General features: G+C 44.8%; 1 protein-coding gene and 1 long non-coding RNA gene across 2 annotated transcripts in view; one reads left to right on the top strand and one right to left on the bottom strand.

The window, feature by feature from the left end:
* The window catches only part of HEXA (hexosaminidase subunit alpha), a 31,294-nt gene that overhangs the window by 867 nt on the left and 8,915 nt on the right, over window positions 1-21,512 (top strand). Inside the window, 2 exon segments of the mRNA NM_001126343.1 lie at window positions 19,793-19,885; window positions 20,902-20,967. Coding sequence (NP_001119815.1) covers window positions 19,793-19,885; window positions 20,902-20,967 — 159 coding nt within the window.
* Window positions 360-21,281, bottom strand: LOC132660159 (uncharacterized). Its single transcript, XR_009601423.1, has 2 exons — window positions 19,096-21,281; window positions 360-4,965 (listed from the first exon to the last, which is right to left on the bottom strand). It is a non-coding gene; the product is annotated as an uncharacterized LOC132660159 (long non-coding RNA).

The following is a 21,512-nucleotide window of genomic DNA, read 5'->3' as shown; positions in this document are numbered from 1 at the left end:
GGGTATTCCAGGAAGGAAGGAAGGTTTGAGCAGAGGCACAGAGGCTTACAGTAAAAATCACAGTGCTGGGCTGGTATGTGTAATGAGGGTGGGGGACTGGGGACCAGTGAGGTTGAGGAGGGTGTGGAGTTGAAATGAAGAGTCAGGAGTGCTTTGGATATGGGCTTCATCTGAAATAGCACAGGCTGGCAATTTTTCTTTAAGGTTGTTACTGAAAATTGTGCTTGTGGGGTTTTATCCATTGCGAGATAATGAAAACTGTTTTGGACGAACATTACCAAAGAGAAAAGAAACTTCCTTCTCTGATGTTCTTCCTGTGGAGTCTTCCCTTTGGAGCACAGTTTCCTGGAGAGGCTTTCAGATGACTTGAGCCATAAGCCATAATCCTATTTCTGCAAAAACAAGGAAGAATCTATGGAGAACAATATCAACAAAGCCCAAACCATAGTGTATTTCCCAGTGGGATTGAAGAAAACAACATATGCAAGTTGTTGTTGAGTCTCTTAAGTTGTGTCCAACTCTTTTGCAACCCCATGGACTGTAGCCCGCCAGGCTTCCCTGGCCATGGGATTTCCCAGGCAGGAATATTGGAGTGGATTGCCTCGTCCCTTCTCCAGGGGATCTTCGCCACCCAAGGATCAGACCCACGTCTCGTGCTTGGCAGGTGGATTCTTTATCACTGAGCCACCCGGAAAGCCCCATATGCAAGTTAAAACTTAGCTAGTTAAACTTCCAGTGTCCTTGTAGGCTAGCTCCTCCACTAGAGATCAAACTCATACACTGTGCATTGGGAGTGCAGAGTCTTAACCACTGGACTGCTAGTGAAGTCCCCAGTGCTTTCCCCCGTCCCCTCCCCCCCCCAGTGCTTTCTTAATGCAGCACAACTTCTGGTTTTGAGCCGCTCCTCGAATTCAGTGACGTTCATACTTCCAGGTTTTCTAAAAAACAAGTCTGGTGTTGAGTTTCAACTCTATTCTGAACTTGCCTCCAAGGCTTAGCTGTAGTCCATTAACTGCTAAATGGTTTGTGGAAGTATTTAGTACTTGTAATTGACAGGTGTTTCTGCCAACTGGAGGGTATGTGTTACATGTTGTTAAACTTGTTAAACAGGATTATTTTAGGCTCTAGATACTTGAATGAACCTAGTTCTCTGTTTCGATCATTAAGCCACATCCTGTTTGCAAATCAAACATCTGATTATTTGGGATAGCATCCAACTAATGTTGCTCCAAATACTTTTCGGGGTGCTTGATGGAGTTGATAAAGTCCAGGTAAAATGACTAAATCTGATTATGTCATTTGACTGCATTCTTCTTTGCTTTTCTTGAAACTAGTTGATTGAAGCTGTAGTCGTTGATTATTATAAAGTTCCCATCCTGTTCTGATGTTTACATGTACATCCCTGTGAGTTTTTTAGGATGCCATTGTCCCTGAACAGAATAATCCCCCACCCCTTCCCAGATCTTTTAATCTAGAATGGAAGGAAGATTATTGTATGAGTATCTGGATCTTTCTGCAGCCATTATCAATATTTGATTAGCTTGTCCTCAGATGTTAAGTGACCAGGTTGATAAGTGGCATAGTTCCTGATAATCTGAATCTCCGAAAATTCCTCCTTTGGCCATTCCTTCTATAATTATGCCCTGAACTTAGATATTTAATTGTTTGTTGAATATATTAAAATTAACTTTAAAGGGCTACTTTGTGTAAAAGTTTGTAAAAAGGTTTCATGATTTTTGTTTATGTCCTGTTGTTCAGTTGCTCAATCATGTCTGACTCTTTGCGACCCCATGGACTGCAGCATGCCATGCTTCCCTGTCTTTCACCATCTCCTGGAGCTTCCTCAAACCCATGTCCATTGAGTTGGTGATGCCATCCAACCATCTCGCCCTCTGTTGCCCCCTACTCCTCCTGCCTTCAGTCTTTCCCAGCATCAGGGTCTTTTCTAATGAGTTGGCTCTTCCCATCAGGTGGCCAGAGTATTGGAGCTTTAGCTTCAGCATCAGTCCTTCCAATGAATATTCAGAATTGATTTCCTTTAGAATTGACTGGTTTGATCTTGCAGTCCAAGGGACTGTTCTTTATGTCTAAGATCATCAAAAAGATGATTTGCAGGTTTCATTTAGAATTGATTGTCTTTCAAGTTTCAAATTTGGAGTTTTAGCATGTGATTTCATGAAAAGGAGGATCACAGTATGCTGTGGTCCTAACTCAGGCTGCTCTTAACTCATCACAGAATTGGAGACGCATTGGAACGGCATCTAGAGAACGTAGAGGGGAAGCCGGTAAGGGGCAGCTGGGCTAGGGAGAAAGAGTAATGCTGATTGGTTCTCTCTGCTCTAATTGAACTAGTGGCTGTGTACACTTTAACCTTCTCCATGACAAGGACAAGGCATAGCCTTGGGGTGCTTGATGGAGGTGATAAAGTCCAGTTCAGTTCAGTTGCTCAGTTGTGTCTGACTCTTTGACACCCTACGGACTGCAGCATGCCAGGCTTCCCTGTCCATTATCAACTCCTGGAGCTTGCTCAAATTCATGTCCATTGAGTCGGTGATGCCATCCAACCATATCATCTGTTGTGCCCTTCTCCTCCTGCCTTCAGTCTTTCCCAGCATCAGGGTCTTTTCCAATGAGTCAGTTCTTCACATCAGGTGGCCAAAGTATTGGAGTTTCAGCTTCAGCATCAGTCCTTCCAGTGAATATTCAGGACTGATTTCCTTTAGGATGGACTGGTTGGATCTCCTTCCTGTCCAAGGGACTCTCAAGAGTCTTCTCCAACACCACAGTTCAAAAGCATCAATTCTTCTGCACTCAGCTTTCTTTATAGTCCAACTCTCACATCCGTACGTGACTACCAGAAAAACCATAGCTTTGACTAGATGGAACTTTGTTGGCAAAGTAATGTCTCTGCTTTTTAATATGCTGTCATATTAAAACAGGATTATTTTAATCCTGTTGGGTGGTCATAGCTTTTCTTCCAAGGAGCAAGTGTCTTTTAATTTCATGGCTGCAGTCACCATCTGCAGTGATTTTGGAGCCCAAAAGAATAAAGTCTCTCACTGTTTCCACTGGTTCCCCATCTATTTGCCATGAAGTGATGGGACCAGATGCCATGATCTTAGTTTTCTGAATGTTGAGTTTTAAGCCAACTTTTCTACTCTCCTCTTTCACATTCATCAAGAGGCTCTTTATTCCTTCTTTGCTTTCTGCCATAGGGTGCTGTCGTCAGCATATCTGAGGTTATTGATATTTCTCCTGGCAGTCTTGATTCCAGCTTGTGCTTCATCCAGCCTGGCATTTTGCATGATGTACTCTGCATATAAGTTAAAAAGTCCAGGTAAAGTGGCTAAATCTGATTATGCAGAAGACGACTGCCAATATATTGTCTTAAAAGTGAAGAGGAAGAAAACAATGCAGCAAGAGAGTTTTGTAGAATTCTTTTTCTTGTGAAGGGGTATGTGGAGGATGGAGGGCTATATAAGCAGAAATACAGTGATTTGAGAAGAACAGGTATCAGGAAAATCATTTTTAGCGAAGGGCAAAATAATTGTGTTCCATTTTGAATCCCTGGGGCTAAGATAGCTTGGCCTCTACCAGCCCCTCTTCTTGCAGCTGAACCCAAGAAGCTCAGCTTGGTCTAGATGTGTGTGGGTAGTCTGGGCCTGGTTTATGAAAAATTCCGGTCTTATTTCCTTGAGCCATCCCTGCTTCTCCTTTCCCCTGCTTGAAGACCAATTACAGTAGTGGACTTAGGGTCTGAAACATGATCTATTCAGGAGTCAGCCACAGAATGTTTATTGATCACTTCTTTAACTGTGTTCCTTTGGCAGATCGCCTTAACTTGCAAGTAGCTACTGCTGAGTTTTATTTTCTAATGTGTCTACATTCCAAGCATTTCTGAGGATACAGGGAGATAATGATGAGTGTCTTTACAAACTTTGAACAGTAGAAGGAAGAACTGGGTGTTTTGGTTTTTTTTGGCCGTGCTGGGTCTTCATTGCTGTGCAGGCTTTTTCTCTAGTTGCGATGAGCGGGGACTACTCTTCATTGCAGCGTGCAGGCTTCTCATTGCCGTGGCTTCTCTTGTTTCAGAGCCCGGGCTCTAGATGCTCGAGCTTTAGTAGTTACAGTTCTCTAGCCCTAGAGCACAGGCTCAGTAATTGTGGCACTTGGGCTTAGTTGCTCCTCAGCATGTGGGATCTTCCCAGACCAGGGATATAACCTGTGTTTCTTAATGTGCAGTGCTTAGTCGCTCAGTTGTGTCTGACTCTTTGCGACCCCATGGGCTATAGCCTGCCAGGCTCCTCTGTCCATAGGGATTCTACAGGCAAGAATAATGGAGTGGGTTGCCACGCCCTCCTCCAGAGGATCTTCCCAACCCAGGGATTGAACCCAGCTCACCTGCATTGCAGGCGGATTATTTACCATCTACCACTGAGACACCAGGGAAGCCTAAGAACTTGGTGATTTTTAAAATGAAACAAAATATAAAACATGTGAACCCTGGAGCTGCCTTTCCTCCCATCTCCTTGCACTCCACTTCCTCTCCTCCACACAGAAGAGTGAAGCACGGCACTGGAGATTTTTTGCCAGTTGATTCCTTTTTTGATTTGTTTTTAACAGCAGGTGGGGTCTTTTTTTTTTTTCCCCTTACAGCAACTCAGTTTTCCTAGGGCATGTTGTGGATTTCTTAGCCCATTGAAGGCATGAACCTAAATCCTTTTCCTAATGATTTGTCAACTGAAATTAAAATGTATAGCATGAGATCTGTGAGTTCAGTTTTATTTGGGGACTCAGGACTATAATCCAGGAGACAGCCTCTCTCACAGCTCTGAAGAAGTGCTCCAAAGAGGTGGTGGGTCAACAAGCACATAGGTGATTGTGGAGAAAGGGGTCCACGCGGTCAAGCACACATCTCGGTAGAAGGCTGTTCTTGGTCACGAAGAACAGATATCTGGTGCTCTTCTATGTATGGAAAGATACAAGAAACTGGATTAATACAATTTTCTCCTGAAAATATCTTAACTTTCTGAAGGTTTCTTCTGCCAGTTTTCCCAGAGCACAGAGTGCCTCATTCCTGATCTTTGCCCTAAACTGTCAAGGTGTGTTGAATGTCTGTGACTGCAGTGGCTGCTCACCCAGTCCTTGTAGAGTGATATTCCTTAGGTGACAGATATACAAAAAGAAAAGAGTTTTGCTGCCCAACTAATATTTCTTTAGAAATGAAAGAGGTGATTACTCTTATGTTTCTGTATTTTCCTATATTTCTTCTGCTGACCCTGGAAATAAGTGACAAGATCAGAGTCGATGTGATCATCCAGAGGTTTAACCAACTGGATGACAAGCTTTCTCTCACCTTTGTGGGGCCACTGACCAGAAGGGCAGCTGAAGGGAGGAAGTTGGGTCTGGAGAGGTGAGACATGTATATGTGAAGCATTTTCTGTGGTCTGCCTCAAAGCTTATGGGTTTGTAGTCTGTTGTAACAGAAAAATGGGTTTGCTTTTCTCCTCTCTTCATGGCTGTAGTGAATAAGACCTATTACTGGGTCAGGAACTTCTCTCTTTTATTTCCTGCATCTGTTTTAAGCTACTGTTGTTGCTTAAGCTCCCTGGCCATGCGCTCAACCCTGATCTCTAGCTAGCAGCAGGGTGCTGTCATTCTGTCCACATCTTGAGGTTGGCTGTGGCTTGAGTCTGGTGTGAAACTCTCTTCTCTGGCAGTGTGTGCTCAGATGCAAGAAGTTTGAGTGCTTGGGCACTTGACTGTCAGTCGGTCAGCCTCCTTTCTTCTGTAACGCTTTGGGATGGGAGCAAGGGAGATGGCTTGCCAGGTACACTCTCCTGGATGAAAAGTTTACCTACAGTCCTATTCAGTCTTATCCTGGGAATAACTAGGATCCCACATTTGTGGCTTTGGTCTTTTGACTAGGGCCACAGTCCTAGTTTGAGGCCGATTCAGAGTTCCAAGCCCATGTCCCTTTTATATTGGATGGGCCAAAAAATTGGTTCAGAATTTTTTAAGATGTTACAGAAAATGAACCTTTTGGCCAACCCAGTATGGTGGTGGGTCAGCCTGTTTGCCACACAGGGTGGCATCACACAGTAGTGGAGCCCTTAGGTTTCTATAAGAAGCTCATGGAAGGCCCTTAGGGCTGCTTCTATGGTGTGGTTTTCCCACAAGGCACCTTGCCCCTAGGCTCTTCCAGCCAAGTTGCAAAAGTGACTTTTTAGGAAAAGACAAGTAGAAAATGGAAGGAAACTAGCATTCATTGAGTATCTGGCACTTGCTGTATGTTATACCCTCTAATCTTCATAACAGCTCTGTGAGGTTGGTGTTATGCTTATCTTTCAGAACTGAGACTCCAAGAGTTTAAGGGCCATGTCCAGGATCACACAGCTAGAAGTGGCAGGGTACAAATTCCAGTCAGGTCTGTTTGTCTACCAAAACTTTGCTTTTTACACTGTGCAGTGTAGGGACAGTCTACTCATGCTGCTAAGTTGCTTCAGTCGTGTCCGACTCTGTGCGACCCCATAGACAGCAGCCCACCAAGCTCTGCCGTCCCTGGGATTCTCCAAGCAAGAACACTGGAGTGGGTTGCCATTTCCTTCTCCAATGCATGAAAGTGAAAAGTGAAAGTGAAGTCACTGAGTCTCGTCCAACTCTCAGCGACCCCATGGACTACAGCCTACCAGGCTCCTCCATCCATGGGATTTTCCAGGCAGGAGTACTGGAGTGGGGTGCCATCGCCTTCTCCAGTCTACTCATAAATACCTTTATTAAGCATTATACCAGTTAGGGATTTGGGAAACTCACTGTCCTTTTGTAGGATTAAACTCTGATAACACTTCAGTGTTAATTACTTCAAATAGTAACTTCTAACATCTAATTGCTTTAATGGGTAGCACTCAAGTTGTGAATATTTTGATCCCTGGCCCATTGTTTGCAGATTCCAGTAGTATTTCTAGTTGGCTTCTCACCTTCCATTCATCCTTAATACAAGCAATATTTATTAAGCAACTATAATTTGTCAGTAGCACTGGTCTAAAGAATACTAATGAGCTGCCTATGTCCTTAAAGAATTTACAGTCTCATACTACAAAGCTACAGTAATCAAAACAGTATGGTACTGGCACAAAAACAAACACGTAGATCAGTAGAACAGGATAAACAGCCCAGAAATAAACTCGTACACTTATGGTCAATTAATCTGTGACAAAGGAGGCAAGACTATACAATGGAGAAAAGACAATCTTTTCAGCAAGTGGTGCTGGAAAAACTGGACAGCTCCATGTAAAAGAATGAAGTTAGAATATTCTCTAATGCCATATATAAAATTAACTCAAAATGAATTAAAGACCTAAATGTAAGACCAGATACTACTGAATGCGAGAAGATATTTGCAAATAATGTGACTGAGAAGGGATTAATATCCAATATATATAAACAGTTCATACAACTTAACATCAAAAAAATACCCAATTAAAATGTGGTTGAAAGAAATTAATAGCCATTTTTCCAAAACAGAAATGCAGATAGCCAACAGGAATTTGAAAAGATGTTCAGTATTGCTAATTATCAGGGAAATGCAAATCAAAACCATAATGAGGTATTACCTCACCCCTGTCAGGATGGCCATCATCAAAAAGAACACAAATAACATCAGTGAGGATGTAGAGAAAAAGGAACCCTCCCACAGTGTTGGTAGGAATGTAAATTGGTACAGCCACTGTGGAAAACAGACTGGAGGTTTCTCAAAAAACTAAAAATAGGATTACCATATGACCCAGCTGTTCCACTCCTGGCTAAACATATGAAAAAAAACAAACATGTTAATTAGAAAAGGTATTAATACATGCACCCCAGTGTTCACGGCATCATTATTTGCAGTTGCTGAGATATGAGAGCACCCTAAGTGTCCATCAGCAGATGAATGGCTAAAGAAGATGTTGTGTGTGTGTACACACACACACACACACACACACACACACACACACACACAATGGGATACTATTCAGCCATACAAAAGTCATACAAAACTTTTGTGATTTGCAGGAACAGAGATGGAGAGACAAGCAACTCTATGAGATCACTTATATTCGGAATCTAAAAAATACAGTGAACCAGTGAATACAACAAAACAGAAACAGACTCACAGAATACAGGGAACAGACTAGTGGTTACCAGTGGGGGGAAGAGGGGCAATACAGGGGCGGGGGAGTGGGTGGTACAAACTGTTGGGTGTAAGATAGGCTCAAAGGTGTAAGGACAATGTAGGGGATGTAGCCAGTATTTTGTAATAATCTTAAGTGGAAAGTAACCTTTAAAAGTTATATAAAATTTTTAAATGAATTTTTTAGAATACTTAAGAATTTACAGTCTTGAAGTAGATAGACATACAGTAAAGTGTGGTTTTTGCCAATAACTGAAGCACAGGCGCTCTGGGAACACCTGATGTGTGTGTGTGTGTGTGTGTGCAGGCACACGCATAGGGGGTACATTTTGAGAAGACTTCCAATAAGAGCTGTCTAATAAGATCTGAAAGGAGCTGATGGAGGTGGAGTTAGTAATCTACACAGAAATACATGTAGGAAAGGCCTTTAGGAAAGAAGCTTTCATGACATATTTAAGAAACTCAAGTTCAGTGATGTCAGTATGAAGCACACAGCTACAGGGTGAATCAGCAAGTTCTGAAGCTGAAGAGGTGGTAGATGCAAGGTCACGAAATGACCTGGGGAGCCCTGATAAAGAACATGAACTTCATCCTAAGGTCAAGGAAGGCCAATAAAGGCCATTAACAGGATAAGTGATGTCACTAAACTCTGACTGCATTGGGGATTGGTGGGGAATGGGGCTAGAGGCAGGAAACCCACCTAAAAGACTCTTACAGTGGTCTAGATAAGAGATAAAAGTGGCTGAAGTGGGTTGACAGCTGTACAGACAGAGAAAACTAGAAAGATTGAAGAAAAATTTAGGAAGTAGATGTCCTTTGAGAATTAAATGCATAAAGAAGATGTGGTACATTTACACAACGGAATATTACTCAGCCATAAAAAGGAATGAAACAGTGCCATTTGCTGCAACATGGGTGGACCCAGAGATGGTCATACTAAGTGAAGTGAATCAGACAGAGAAGACAAATATCATTTGATATCACTTACATGTAAAATTCCAAAAAAGTGATACAAATGAACTTATTTACAAAACAGAAACAGACTCAGAAACTTAGGGTTACCAAAGGGAAAGGTGGGGGAGAGGGATAAATTAGGAGGTTGGAATTAACATTATATACTACTATATAAAATAGATTAACCACAAGGAACTACTGTTTAGTACAGGGAACTCTACTCAATACTCTGTAATGAACTTTACGGGAAAAGAATCTGAAAAAGAATAAATACATGTATATGAATAATCAAATCACTTTACACCTGAAACTAAGGCAACATTGTCAATCAACTATACTCCAATATGAAATTAAGAATTTTTTCAAAAGAAAAAAATTTTAGGAAGTGGAATGCTTGAAAAGGAGAGGTTTTGATGGAGAAGGCGGTTATGGGGATGACTCCAGTTTTGCAATTTAGTAATTTAAACGTATTCAGCTACCATTCACAAAGATAGAGGAAATAGTAGGAGAGCAAGGGAAGGAGTGAAAAGAGAGACAGAGAGATTGATTAAGAGGTTGGAGGCAGACGGGAATGATTAAAAGTGAGTTTGGTTTTGGACCTGTTGAGTGTGAGGTGCCGATTAGCTAGCAGACAGTTAGCTGAATGGTGCTGAAGCTTGAGAGAATGGGTCCTAAAGGTGACCGAGAGAGGGTGTTGAGGAGGAAAAGGAGGATGTCACTGGATAACTGCTAAGCCAGAATGTGGGTTAGTTCTTCCTCTTGAGTCACCTGGGATTTGACTAGGTGAAATCACCTAGTCACCTAGGGTTATGACTAGCTTTCAGACAGAGAGGAACCCTGGAGACTGGAATCCACAGTCTTAGGTAAATAAAGAAGTGACCAGGAAGTTGCAGAGTGTTGCGACAAGGAGAGGGTCAAGACTTTACAGCTGACTGTCATGATTTCCAGAGGAGAGGTGGTGGTTGTTTTTTCACTTAATGGAAGAGGGTGGATGGCCTGGAAGCAGCCCCCATATGTCTAGTCTAGGCTGTGAGAAGGAGCTGCCTCTCAGAGCAAGTTGTAGGGAGAGGCAGGCTTCAGTTATGGGGGAAGTAGAAAAAGCTATAGATGTTGGTAGTTGAGTAACCATGGAATGAGGTTCCAGAGGGTCAGCAGGTGTGGATGATGTGTAGTACAGGTGACTTGGTGGAGGAGAGGAAATAGCCCTTACAGGAATGGGAGTGTGGGCCCAGAGAGAGCAGGGGCGTTATGTGCTGGGCAGAGTGACGAAAGAGGATAGCAGTACAGCACGGGAGATTTCCACGACTGAAGATTGCCAAGGAAGTAAGCTCCAGAGATAAGCGAAGATCGTGTGTGTGTGTGTGTGTGTGTGTGTGAGAGAGAGAAATTAATATATGATAAAGGAAACATTGCCAATCAAAAGCAAAAAGATGTGTTAGTCAATAAATATGTTAGGATGACTGGTTGACGGTTATCCATTTGGAAAATTTTTTAATCTTTACCTCATGCCAAGCACAAAAGTAAATTCCAGGCGTGCTAAAGATCTAAAAATATGCCATCAAACTATTAGGACTCAAAGGAACAATTCATTTAGTCCTAGGGTAGAAGAGGCCTTTCTAAACAAGTCAATAAAGGAAACCATAAAGGAAAAGACTTAACAGATTTGACTACGTACAAATTAAAGCAAAAGAACCCATAAGTTAAAAAATAAAGGACAAAATGAGGCAAATATGTAACCTTAAAAGACAAGGTTAAAAGTTAGAAAGAGCTCTGCAAATCAATAAAAGAAAATTAACTTCTAAAAAATGCAAAGACAGATGAACTTATCTACAAAACAGAAACAGACTCACAGACATAGAGAAGAGACTTGTGGTAGCCAAGGGGGAGCGGGGAGGGAGAGGGGTGGACTGGGAGTTTGGGGTTGGGGGACGCCAACTGTTACATACAGAATGGAGAAGCAACAGGGTCTGCTGTACAGCTCAGGGAACTAGATCCACTCTCTTGGGATAAACCATAATGGACAAGAACATTTTTTAAAGAATTATATGTGTGTGTGTGTGTAACTGAGTCACTTTGATGTACAGTAGAAAGCACAATGAAACTATACTTCAATTAAAAAGTTTTTTGTAAAAAAAATAAGTTTTTTGTTGGGAAAAAAGTACAAAGAATATGACCAGTAAATACAAAGCAGTGCTGAAATTCAATGGCTGTTACAGGAATACAAATTAAAACAATGCTGTATCTCTGTTTATCAATCAGAGTGGCACAGATGGAAAGGAATTGAGATGGTCTAGTTTTGGAAGGACAGAAAGATGGGCCCATGTATGTTGGTTCAGATAAACCAGTACAGTAATTTGGAAGAGTAATTGGGCAGCGTCAAAACTAAAAACTTGGACTTTCCTAGTGATTAAGAATCTGTCTACCAATGCAGGGGACACAAGTTCGATCCCTGGCCTGGGAAGATCCCACATGCTGTGGGGATCACATGCTCAGGTGCTACAACCACTGAGCCAGCATGCTGCAACCCCTGAAGCCTGTGCACTCTAGAGCCCATGCTCTGCAGCAAAAGGAACCCCTGCAACGAGAAGCCCACACACCACAACTAGAGAGTAGCCTCCACTTTGCTGCAGTTAGAGAAAGCCCATGTGCAGTAGCAAAGACCCAGTGCAGCCAAAAATAAATGAGTAATAAAAGGAAAAAACACTTTCATATTTTTGGCCTAGCATTTCTACCTCTAGGAATTTTCCTACTAAAATCTCTCACAATTGCTTTAAAAAATAATAGAGATATGAATATTTACTAGAGCATTGTTTATAATATTGAAGACCTATAAGTAGTCCCAAATGTCCACAAAGAGGAAAGAAGTTATTAATTTCAGCTTTTTAAAATTAAAGAATGTTTGGGAGTTCCCTGGTGGCCTAATGGTTAGGATTCTGATTTCACTGCCATGGTCCCAGGTTGGGGAACTGAGATCCTGTAAGCTGCATGGCGTGGCCAAATGAAAAAAAAAAATTAAAGTATAATCTCCAAAATGGAATTGCATTAAACAGTTACAAACAATGATGTTTATATGTACTGACATTAAAAGATCTGTAAATTGTTTTGGTAAGTGGAAAAAAGTTACAAACTAATATGTATTGGGCTCTCATTTTTGTTTTTAAAATAAATCTATATAGTTAAAAAACTGGGATGTATGCAAAATGATAACCAAAGTTATCTCTTAGGATCTAGAATTATAGGGAGATGTTCTTTCAGTAGACGAGGGGAGTGAACAAGTACAGGTTAAGTTTGAAAAGTAAAGCAAAAAAGAAAACTTCTAACTACAACTATTACAAAAGACAGAAGGGAAAACATTCAGGATTCACCTCTGGGCTAGATGGATTGTACTTCAGAGTAGGTATTAGTAATCTATGGAGGGAAAAGAACCGTAGAACTCATGGGAGGAGGCACCATGGTTCAGACAGAGTTCAGCAGCACTCAGGGGGCGCTCCAGGCCAGGGCAGGTAGGTTCTCAGACTCCCACTTTACCAGGAGAAGAAGTCTGACAGGGCAGCCTTGCCTCTTCTCCTGGATGTACCACAGCTCTTGTGTATCAGCAGCTGCCCAGGCTTAGAAAACCTTTTCCCTCTTGGTAGCTGGCAAACTCCAACTCAAGGTTCAACTCAAGGTTCACAGGTCCCCTTCCAAGGTTAAGCCTTCCTCTCTGCCTCCGGAAGGAGACAGCTATAATATCTACTGTAGCCTTAATCACACTGTTTTGTAACTGTTGTTTATGTTTGTCTCTCCCACTAGACTGTGAGCTCCTCAAGGGCAGGGACCAGGGCTTGTTTTTCCTTTAAACATCCCAGTACCTAGCACAGGTCCTGATGCACAGTAAGTGCTCCGTATATCCTTGCTGGAATGAGTGAGAAATGAATGATTCCAAGGGCCCTCATTAGGTCAAGTGTGGGGAGAGGAAGCCGGATGCCATGCATATAAAGCTGGGAAGGAGAGGGAGAACCAGCGCCGGCCCCATCGAGGAGAGTGCAGGACTGCCGGGCAGGGTAGACCTGAACGAGTGGGATGTGCCGGGGACTGGGTTGACTTCCCTAGTTTTCACTCCAGAAGCCAAAACACATGCCACTATATTACCAAAGCGGGTGGTATTTTCTTCATGCTGCTAAGATTCTGTGAATTAAACACATTGCTGTGATGGAAATGTTTTGATTCAGGGAGGAGCAGCGTGGGTCGAGGGACAGGCTATTATGCACTGAGGTAAAGACATGGTTTCTAGATATCTGTTGCAGTACTGCCTTCCAGAGAAGTAGAAAGACCCAAATCTTTGGATTTGTGGACCTAAGAGTCTTCAGAGCAGTATCTGAAAAGGCACTTTCTGGGTGTCTGGGTGTCTTATTGCTATCCACCACCTGAATCCCACTTCCTAAATGGCGCTAGTGGTAAAGAACCCGCCTGCCAATGCAGGAGACACAAGAGACCCAGGTTCAGTCCCTGGATCGGGAAGATCTCCTGGAGAAGGGCATGGCAACCCACTCCAGTATTCTTGCCTGGAGAATCCCATGGACAGAAGAGCCTGGGGGGCTACAGTCCATGGGGGCTGCAAAGAGTCAGACATGACTGAGCATACCCAGCATGGCAACCGAATCTTAGATCTTCAGAAATACTAGGTTTGGGTGTATAAAAGTAATCTCTGTATTAACTGTTTGCCATTTATACCTGATTATTGTGTAGCACAATCATTATGCATATATAGAATTAAACATGCATTTAAAAAATTCTAGCATCATTCATTTTTTCTTTTCAGCAAACATTTATTGAATGACTACCGTGTGTCAGGCACTGGGAATACAAAGACACTGAGATTGGTCCCTGCTGTTGAGGAACTCACAGCCTTGGTGAGGAGACAGACAAATAAACAGCATATATTAAGATACCTGTTATGAAAAATGTATGTATATGTTGCTTCATGATCACATAGGAAGGTCTGCTAGAAAGGGGGAGGGGACTGACAAAGTTTTACAGAAGGAAAACCAGAGCTGTTTCTTAATCAGGTGAGATATGGAGGCAATGCAAAGTTTGTTTCAATCGGAGGAAGCAATACATGCAAAGAAAAAGAGGGAGAAAATGTAGCACTTTCAGGGTTCTGTAAAGAGTTCACTGTGCTCCTGGGAGAGTTCCCAAACAGTGGCAGAGAAAGACAAGTTTGTATAATCATCCAGCAAATTCTGCACTTTATCCTGAAAGCTGTGGGGAACCACCATAGGATTTTGAGCAGAGATTGTCATAATCTGACTTTCATATTAAAAGATCACAAAGGATCGTCGATTGACATGGTATATAAACGGAAGCAGGGAGAGCAGCTTGGGAGATTTTTTAATAATCTAGGTGAAAATTCACAGGAGGCTGAATTAAGGCATTAACCCAGTGGGAGTGGGAAGGTGCTGACGACCAACTTTGCAGTTGCCACACTTGGTTAGAGCTTTCTGTTACTGTTATGCGGCTGCTCTGGGTCGTCATTGCAGCACCTGGGCTTCTCTAGCTGTGGTGCGCAGGCTCTAGGACGTGTGGGCTCAGTGGTTGTGGTGCGTGGGCTTATGGACTCTCAGTTCCCCAACCAGGGACTGAATCCAGGCCCCTTACAGTGGGAACGTGGGGTCTTATCCACTGGACCACCAGGGTCCCTCTTATTGGTTTATATAATCTTAGTGCTTGGGCTTCCTTAGTGGTAAAGAATCCACCTGCCAATGTAGGAGTTTAATTCCTGGGTCAGGAAGATCCCCTGGGGAAGGAAATGGCACCCCATTCCAGTATTCTTGCCTGGGAAAACCCATGGACAGAGGAGCCTGGTGGGCTGCAGCCCATGGGGTCACAGAAGAGTCGGACATGACAGAGCAACTAAACGACGACAGCAGATCTCACTGCTGAGCACAAGATTTGCCACACACTAGACAGTCAGTGAGTATACGTGGACAATCTTTTGATCTACTCAGAAAGGTGGGAGGAGGAGGAGGTTTCTGGTTTGGGTGATTCAATAGATGGTGCTGTTATCAAATTGAGAGAGAAGGTCAGCCAGGAGGATTCAGACAGAGTTAGTTCAATTCTGTGTCTAAGTTTCGAAGTGCTTTTGAGACGTTTGAGTGGAGATGTGTGAGTCTACAGCTCCAGAAGGAAAGGTCCACTTAAGGATCATCAGTCACCCTGGGAGTGGATGACATTGTCCTGAGAGAGTGTAAAGTGAGGAGAAAAAGAGAAGTCTGGAAGCCTGGGGAACCCAGCATGTAGGGGAGGATGAAGGAAAAGAAGAACAAGGAAGCATGTTCAAGGCCTTAGAAGGAAGACCAAGACAGAAAGTGTCCCTTAAGCTAAGGGAGTTTAGTTTCAAGAAGGTCAGGGTGTCTGATGCTGCCAAGAGGCCCAGAAGTGAGTGTCAGTAGAATGCTGCTTCTCTAAAGCAGGGATTTTTGTCTGTTTTGATTGCTGTTGTATCCCCAGCACTTAGGACAGCCTGGCACATAGTAAGTGCTCAATAAATTAACTGATGAATGAATGAATGAATTGAAAAAATCCCTTGCATTTAGTTGCAGAACCACAGGTCCTTGTTGAAGGTATTTTCCCAGGAGTGATGGTGAAGGAAGCTAAATTATAGTGGACTGAGGAGCCAAGAGGATGTCAGGAATTGGCTACAAAGAGAGGACTATGCGTGCATCTCCTCTTGTGCGGGGCTCTGAGCTAAGCACTTTACATGCATTAACTCATTTAATCTTCTCAACAGCCCAATAGGCTAGATACTGTTATGGTCACCAGATGAGGAACCTGCAGACAGCTCAGAGGGAAAAATAACTTGCTCAGGGTCCCATAGCTAGAAAGTGTCAGCCAAGATTTGAACCCAGATCTGTCTGACTTTGAAATTTAGCATGGAGCTGCTCAGCCTACATTTCCTATAGAGTTTCTTTGTGACCGGAAAGAGAGAGAAAGAGAGACTCTTTGGGATGAATTGAGACCAGGAAGACATGCAAATATTTTAATGCTGATGGGAGAGAATCGCAAACAGAAATAATCTGAAGACCTGGGGGAAAAGAGAACTAATTTATACGAGAGGAACCTGGGGAGAGTTGCAGACCACAGGTAAAAGGAAGCCCCTTCCACTGAGGCAGGAGAGGAGAAGACCAGGTGTGTGTGGCAGGCCTTTTTGTCCGGGAGGAGAGGGGAAGGTGGGGGTGGGCAGAGGTCCCTTCTGGCTTTTTGCTGAGATTAAAGCAAGTGGCAATCTGGTTATGGACTTGAAGAAATGGTACAAATCTGAAATAGCTGTTGCAGAGACAAGGGAAAAGCAGTGGTGGTGGTGATTTTCAGGACGGCGTCAAGGGCCCAGCCAAGATGAGAGACCAGGATTAGGTGCACCAAAGGCAGATGTTTGACTGATCCAGGTTGAGGGTTTTGCCCACTGCATGCAACAGAAGGAAGGGATGGACTGTTGAGAGCATTGGCGTGATGTTGTTGGAGGTGCCCACATCTCGGGCGACAGGAAGGAAGCGAAGACGGCAGAGGAGGGAGAACAGAAACGAAATGGAAGGGTCATAGTTCTGGGACCCGCACAGTCGGATTTGGGTGATAAAACGGTCTCAGGTTCCCCTCTTCTCAAGAGTTCCACCTCCAGACCTGACCTGTGATGAATAAGGCAAAATTGTGCTAAAAAGTGAGGGATAAGGAGAGAAAATTAACAGTGGTTATCCTGTCAGAGAAGAAGAGGGGTGCTGAAGATAACTTTTTTTCTATAAACACTTCTGGGCTATTTGCCTTTTTTTTTTTTTTTTTTCTTTTCATTTTTGGCTGCACCAGGTGGCATGTGGGATCTCAGTTCCCCAACCAGGGATCAAACCTGCGTCTCTTGCATTGGAAGCATGGATTCTTAACCACTGGACTGCCAGGGAAGTCCTTGAATTTTTTTAACTTCTTAAAAAAAAATACAGACTTTTCACTGAACCTGGGAAAGAGCAGGCTTCTGTGAAAGCAGGGGGATGAGGGAGCAGTGGTCTGGAGGGGGAACCCAGGCTGTGTGGGTTTGCCTGGAACCAGGAGCTGTTGGCTCCGAGGAGGAGCAGCCAGTAAACAGTGGTCCCACCCTGCCATTGTTTACCAGGGAGGAAGTGGGAGCCACAGGACTCACTCAGCTTGGCAGCAGCGAAACTGAGCCAGAACTAACCCTTCCTGATCTCCCAGCTCAGTGCTCTGTTTTCCATGCTGCTTCCTGAGCACTGGAGGCTTCAGAATTTCCTGCCGTCCTGCCCAGGCCCATCGCAAGGATGCCCGTGTGATTGCTGGTGAGCCAGCTGTTTGCCAGACCCTGCTTCCCACACCTCAGTCCCTCCCAGTGCAGTGGGTGTGGGTGTGTGTAGAGGCAGCTTGCCTGTCCCCTGCCTATTTCCTGTTCTCTTCAGAGTAGCGACTTGGAGGCGGAAACTACAATGATGGCCTCTGTTTACATCCGTTTAAATGACCCAGTGTCCCTCCTGTTTTGCCAGCTCTCACATCACCACCTACTCCGGTCCTTCCTCCTCAGAGCTTGTTTAAGCAGCAGCCATGGCTCTGTGTCTTTTTAATCAACCCAGACCCATATGAGTCACTGAGAGCACTTAAGATAGGGCTTCTTCACAATGAGATGGGTGGCCGGGGGTGGAGAGATAAGCCCTTAAATGAAGGGTCTTGTTCTAGGGGAAAAGTCCTTTCATTTTTGTCAGATCCTCAAAGGAGTCTGTGACCGTTCCTTTCTTAAAAGACCAGGGATTTAGAGAATGAATTGCAGGTGTGTTTTAGAAAAACCAAAATATGATAACAGCAATTACATGTTCCCTTATCTTCTCAGTAAGAGTTCAGATAAGCCTGGTGTTTGTGCAGCCTCTCTCGTCATCAGGATGGGGACTGTGGCAGTTGTATTAGGGAGCTGAGATTTCTCTATTTGATAGACTGAAGTCCAGAAGGTTAAGATGATAGCTTAGGACTCTTGCCCTCTTTGGCATGCCTGCCCGGGTAGATGTGCAGATGAACTCTCCACACAGTGATACTGGGACTCTGTGATGTGTGGAGTCCAGTGGAGACAAGGAGACAAGGGATGAGGCGGTAGTTTAAGGAGAGATATTATAGTTCTCTTCATGCCTGCCTCTCAGTGAAGCCCTCCTTGGTCTTTGGGATTTGTAGAGATGGCCCTGCACACTTTGTGTCAAGCGCACTCCCTGCCCTGACGCTCTGGTTGTCTTTCTATGTTGTGGGCATGAGTCTTCAGGGTTTAGAATGGAGCTGTGAGTTGGCCTGTTCTAGAATAGCCTCAAATTCTCTTCTGCCTCCAGGGTATAAGCAGGTGTTAGTGTTGGGGCGACAGAGATTTACCGGCAGGGGAAAGAATGTGTTTGCTCTTGCTAGTAGGAAAGGACCCCCAATTGGCTTGCTTCTTGGCCAGCCTGAAAGCCAAGATGCAGCCATGTGGTATGGTGAGCAGGAGATTAAGCAGGCTTCCTTTTGGTTCAAGGCTCCTGAGTTCCTTCTGCCTACAGATGGATAATGTTTGGGATTCCAATGTGGTTCTGAATCCTCTCTCCCTGCACTGTGCCAGACCATCCTACCTCTGACTTTGTAGTTTCATAGGAAGTCATGGATGTCATGGTGGCAATGGGGACAGATATGGCTCCAGAAACAGAATAGAGGGAGTTCACTGAGGTTCATGCTTGGGGGCGGTACAATCGGTACCACCCTGAAGGTCATGGACAAGAACCAGTGGGAAGATGGGAAGAGACTGCCCAATTGTGTTTTGGTTTGGTGCTTTTTTTCCTCCTGTGTAGACTAGGATCTGTTGAATTATATTAGATGGTATGTTGTCTCCAACTGGATGGCTTTTCACTGTTGGGCAGAAGTCTGCCTTGGATAGAGAACCTGTTTGGGAAGAGGAAGGAAGGAAACAGGATGGTCTGGTGGCTACGTACCTTTGCTGGAGCGCCAGCGAGGCCATCTGAGGCCTCCTCTGCACGGCAGACCCTCCTGTCGCCTGGTTCACCTGCTCACATCACCTCACATCGGCTCCTAACCTGTTACAAAGCTGACGCCTGCATCTGCAGCCCTCCAGAGCAGTGCTGCTTCAAGTGCCAGTCTGCAGTGAGATGAGAAGCATATTTACCGGAATGTAAAACTGTTCCCTTCACCAAGAAACCCTTGTTACAAGAAACTGTCAGCACTAAACTGTGTTTTCTCTGACATAACTGACTTACACTCTGGAGTCATATAAGCTTCCTATCTGGTGACCACTGGCACATCAGCTAATCTGCAGACCACACTTTGATTAGCAATACTCCAGAGCCACCTCTAGTTCAGAAACACTTGTTGAGGTCTTTGAACCTCTGCAAGCCGGAAACAGAGAGCCCTGGTTGCAAAGAGCTGCTGGCAGGTCCATCATGCAAGGGCCAGGGTGCATGACTTGGGGGAGGGGAACACGACCCCAGAGAAGCAGTCAAACAGGTGACTAGGCGGCACCTGTGCCAAGGGCAGCTGTCCGCCCCCCTTCCCTCTTACCACAGACACAAACTGAAAGAACTAGAGTTGGGGTCCCTCCTGTAGGGCCTTGGTTTTGCCTGATGTTTCTGGCGGCAGGTCAGCCACACTGAGTGTATTACCCTGTCCTTGCAGAAAAACGGCATACATCAGAGAAGAATTCATTGGTGGTCCTTGTCGTCACTCCTGGATGTGACCAGTTTCCGTCTTTGGGGTCTGTAGAGAACTGTAAGTACCACTTCGTTCCTGGTTCTAGAAGCCAGCACTTGTCTGGAGCTATAACTCCAGATGGCCTGGCCTCAGTTGCAGATGCTAGGCCTGAAGCCCTCCATGAGGGTGGGGGACAGGGGTCACCAAGTGCCCAGAACCATCAAAGGAGAGTTGTTCCTGTGCACTCTAACCAGCGTCTGAAGGTTGGCCGTGAACGTCACACTGGCTAGTCACTGAGTCCCGCAGGACACCTGCCTTCTGGACTGAATATAATCCCTCTGGCATTTTAGGAACTTACGCGCTTTGTTGGTTTTTCTCTTAGAGACCCTACACTAGAGAGAGAAGGAGTTTTTGGCCATTTGAACTGAGATGAAACCAAGTCATTCGTCCTGTGGCTGCCCTGAGCAGCGGCATTTGGGGACATCTCAGTGTGCAAAGTGAACATTCAGGTCTTGGCTTCTTCCTCACATTGCTGAGGAGGTAGCTGAAGTCTGGAGACAAGGGGAGAGGGGGGTGACTTCAAAGGCTCTGGGAACATTGTATCCTGGACTCACCCCTCCAAGCATCCCTTGCCCCTTCATCCTTTGAGCTAAAGCCTGGCAGGAATCCATGTTTCTGGTGGGGAAACTGATGCACAGGGTGGGGGGTGCTTTGCAGAGGATTCCACACCAGCTTGCCCATCCTCACACACCATTTTCCGGGGCCTCAGAGTCACTGGGTGACCCCCCTCCCACTCTGGCCCCAGGCCTGAGTATCAGCCCTGCTCTCTCAGGGGATGCTTCCTCTTTGAAAGAAAAAACGTGTTTGTTTGTTGTTGTTGTTGTTGTTGTTTTTCCCATGGCATATGGGATTTAGTTCCCCAACCAGGGATTGAACCCATGCCCCCTGCCGTGGAAGCACAGTCTTAACCACTGGGCCACCAGGAAAGTTCCTTATTGTTGGTTTTTAATCCGAGGTTTTACAGAGAACATGTGATTCTCTGTAATCTGAGGGTAGAAATCCTTAACCTAATGGAATAATTTCTGTTGTTTCAGACACACTGACCATAAATGATGAGCAGTGTCTCCTCCTCTCCGAGACTGTCTGGGGTGCCCTGCGAGGTAACAGGATGGGGCTGATGCTGGGAGAGAGAAGGATGATGTGGGAAGGTGGGCACTGGTGGGGTGAGGGGCAGGATTGGGGGCCAGGCAAATGCCCCCAGCTTAGGAACTTGCTTTATGGAGACCAGCTGGAGTATTTCCTCAACTCCCTGCAGGGAGTGTTCTCCTCGCCGCTGTCTCCAGCACCTGGCAGGTGTCACAGCCTGTGCAGCGACAGCCACTCCCTTGGCAGGCATTCTGGGAAGCAGAGGGAGCCCCTGCAGGTGGATGGCAGGCACCAGCAGGGGCAGGCGGCTGGGGAGAGGGGCCCACTCTGCCACGCACACGGTTTGTTCAGCTCTCACTACGGACCCAGGATTGGAAGGGCTCTTTAAAAAGGAAATCTAGATCAAAAGAAAGATAAATGTCAAAAAAGAGGTAAACAGTGATAAAATGAAGACTTCGCTAGCCAACGGGCTATAGGCCCCTGCCCTTCCTCTTGGTTCACTGAGAAGGTACTTGGTCCCTAGGCACAGACTTAGCCAAATACTTCCACCCCTTTTGGT

This window comes from Ovis aries, chromosome 7, assembly GCF_016772045.2.
Source record: "Ovis aries strain OAR_USU_Benz2616 breed Rambouillet chromosome 7, ARS-UI_Ramb_v3.0, whole genome shotgun sequence".
NCBI lineage: Eukaryota > Metazoa > Chordata > Mammalia > Artiodactyla > Bovidae > Ovis > Ovis aries.
Note: the sequence above shows the minus strand (reverse complement) of the source record. Positions and strands in the feature narration are given on the sequence as shown.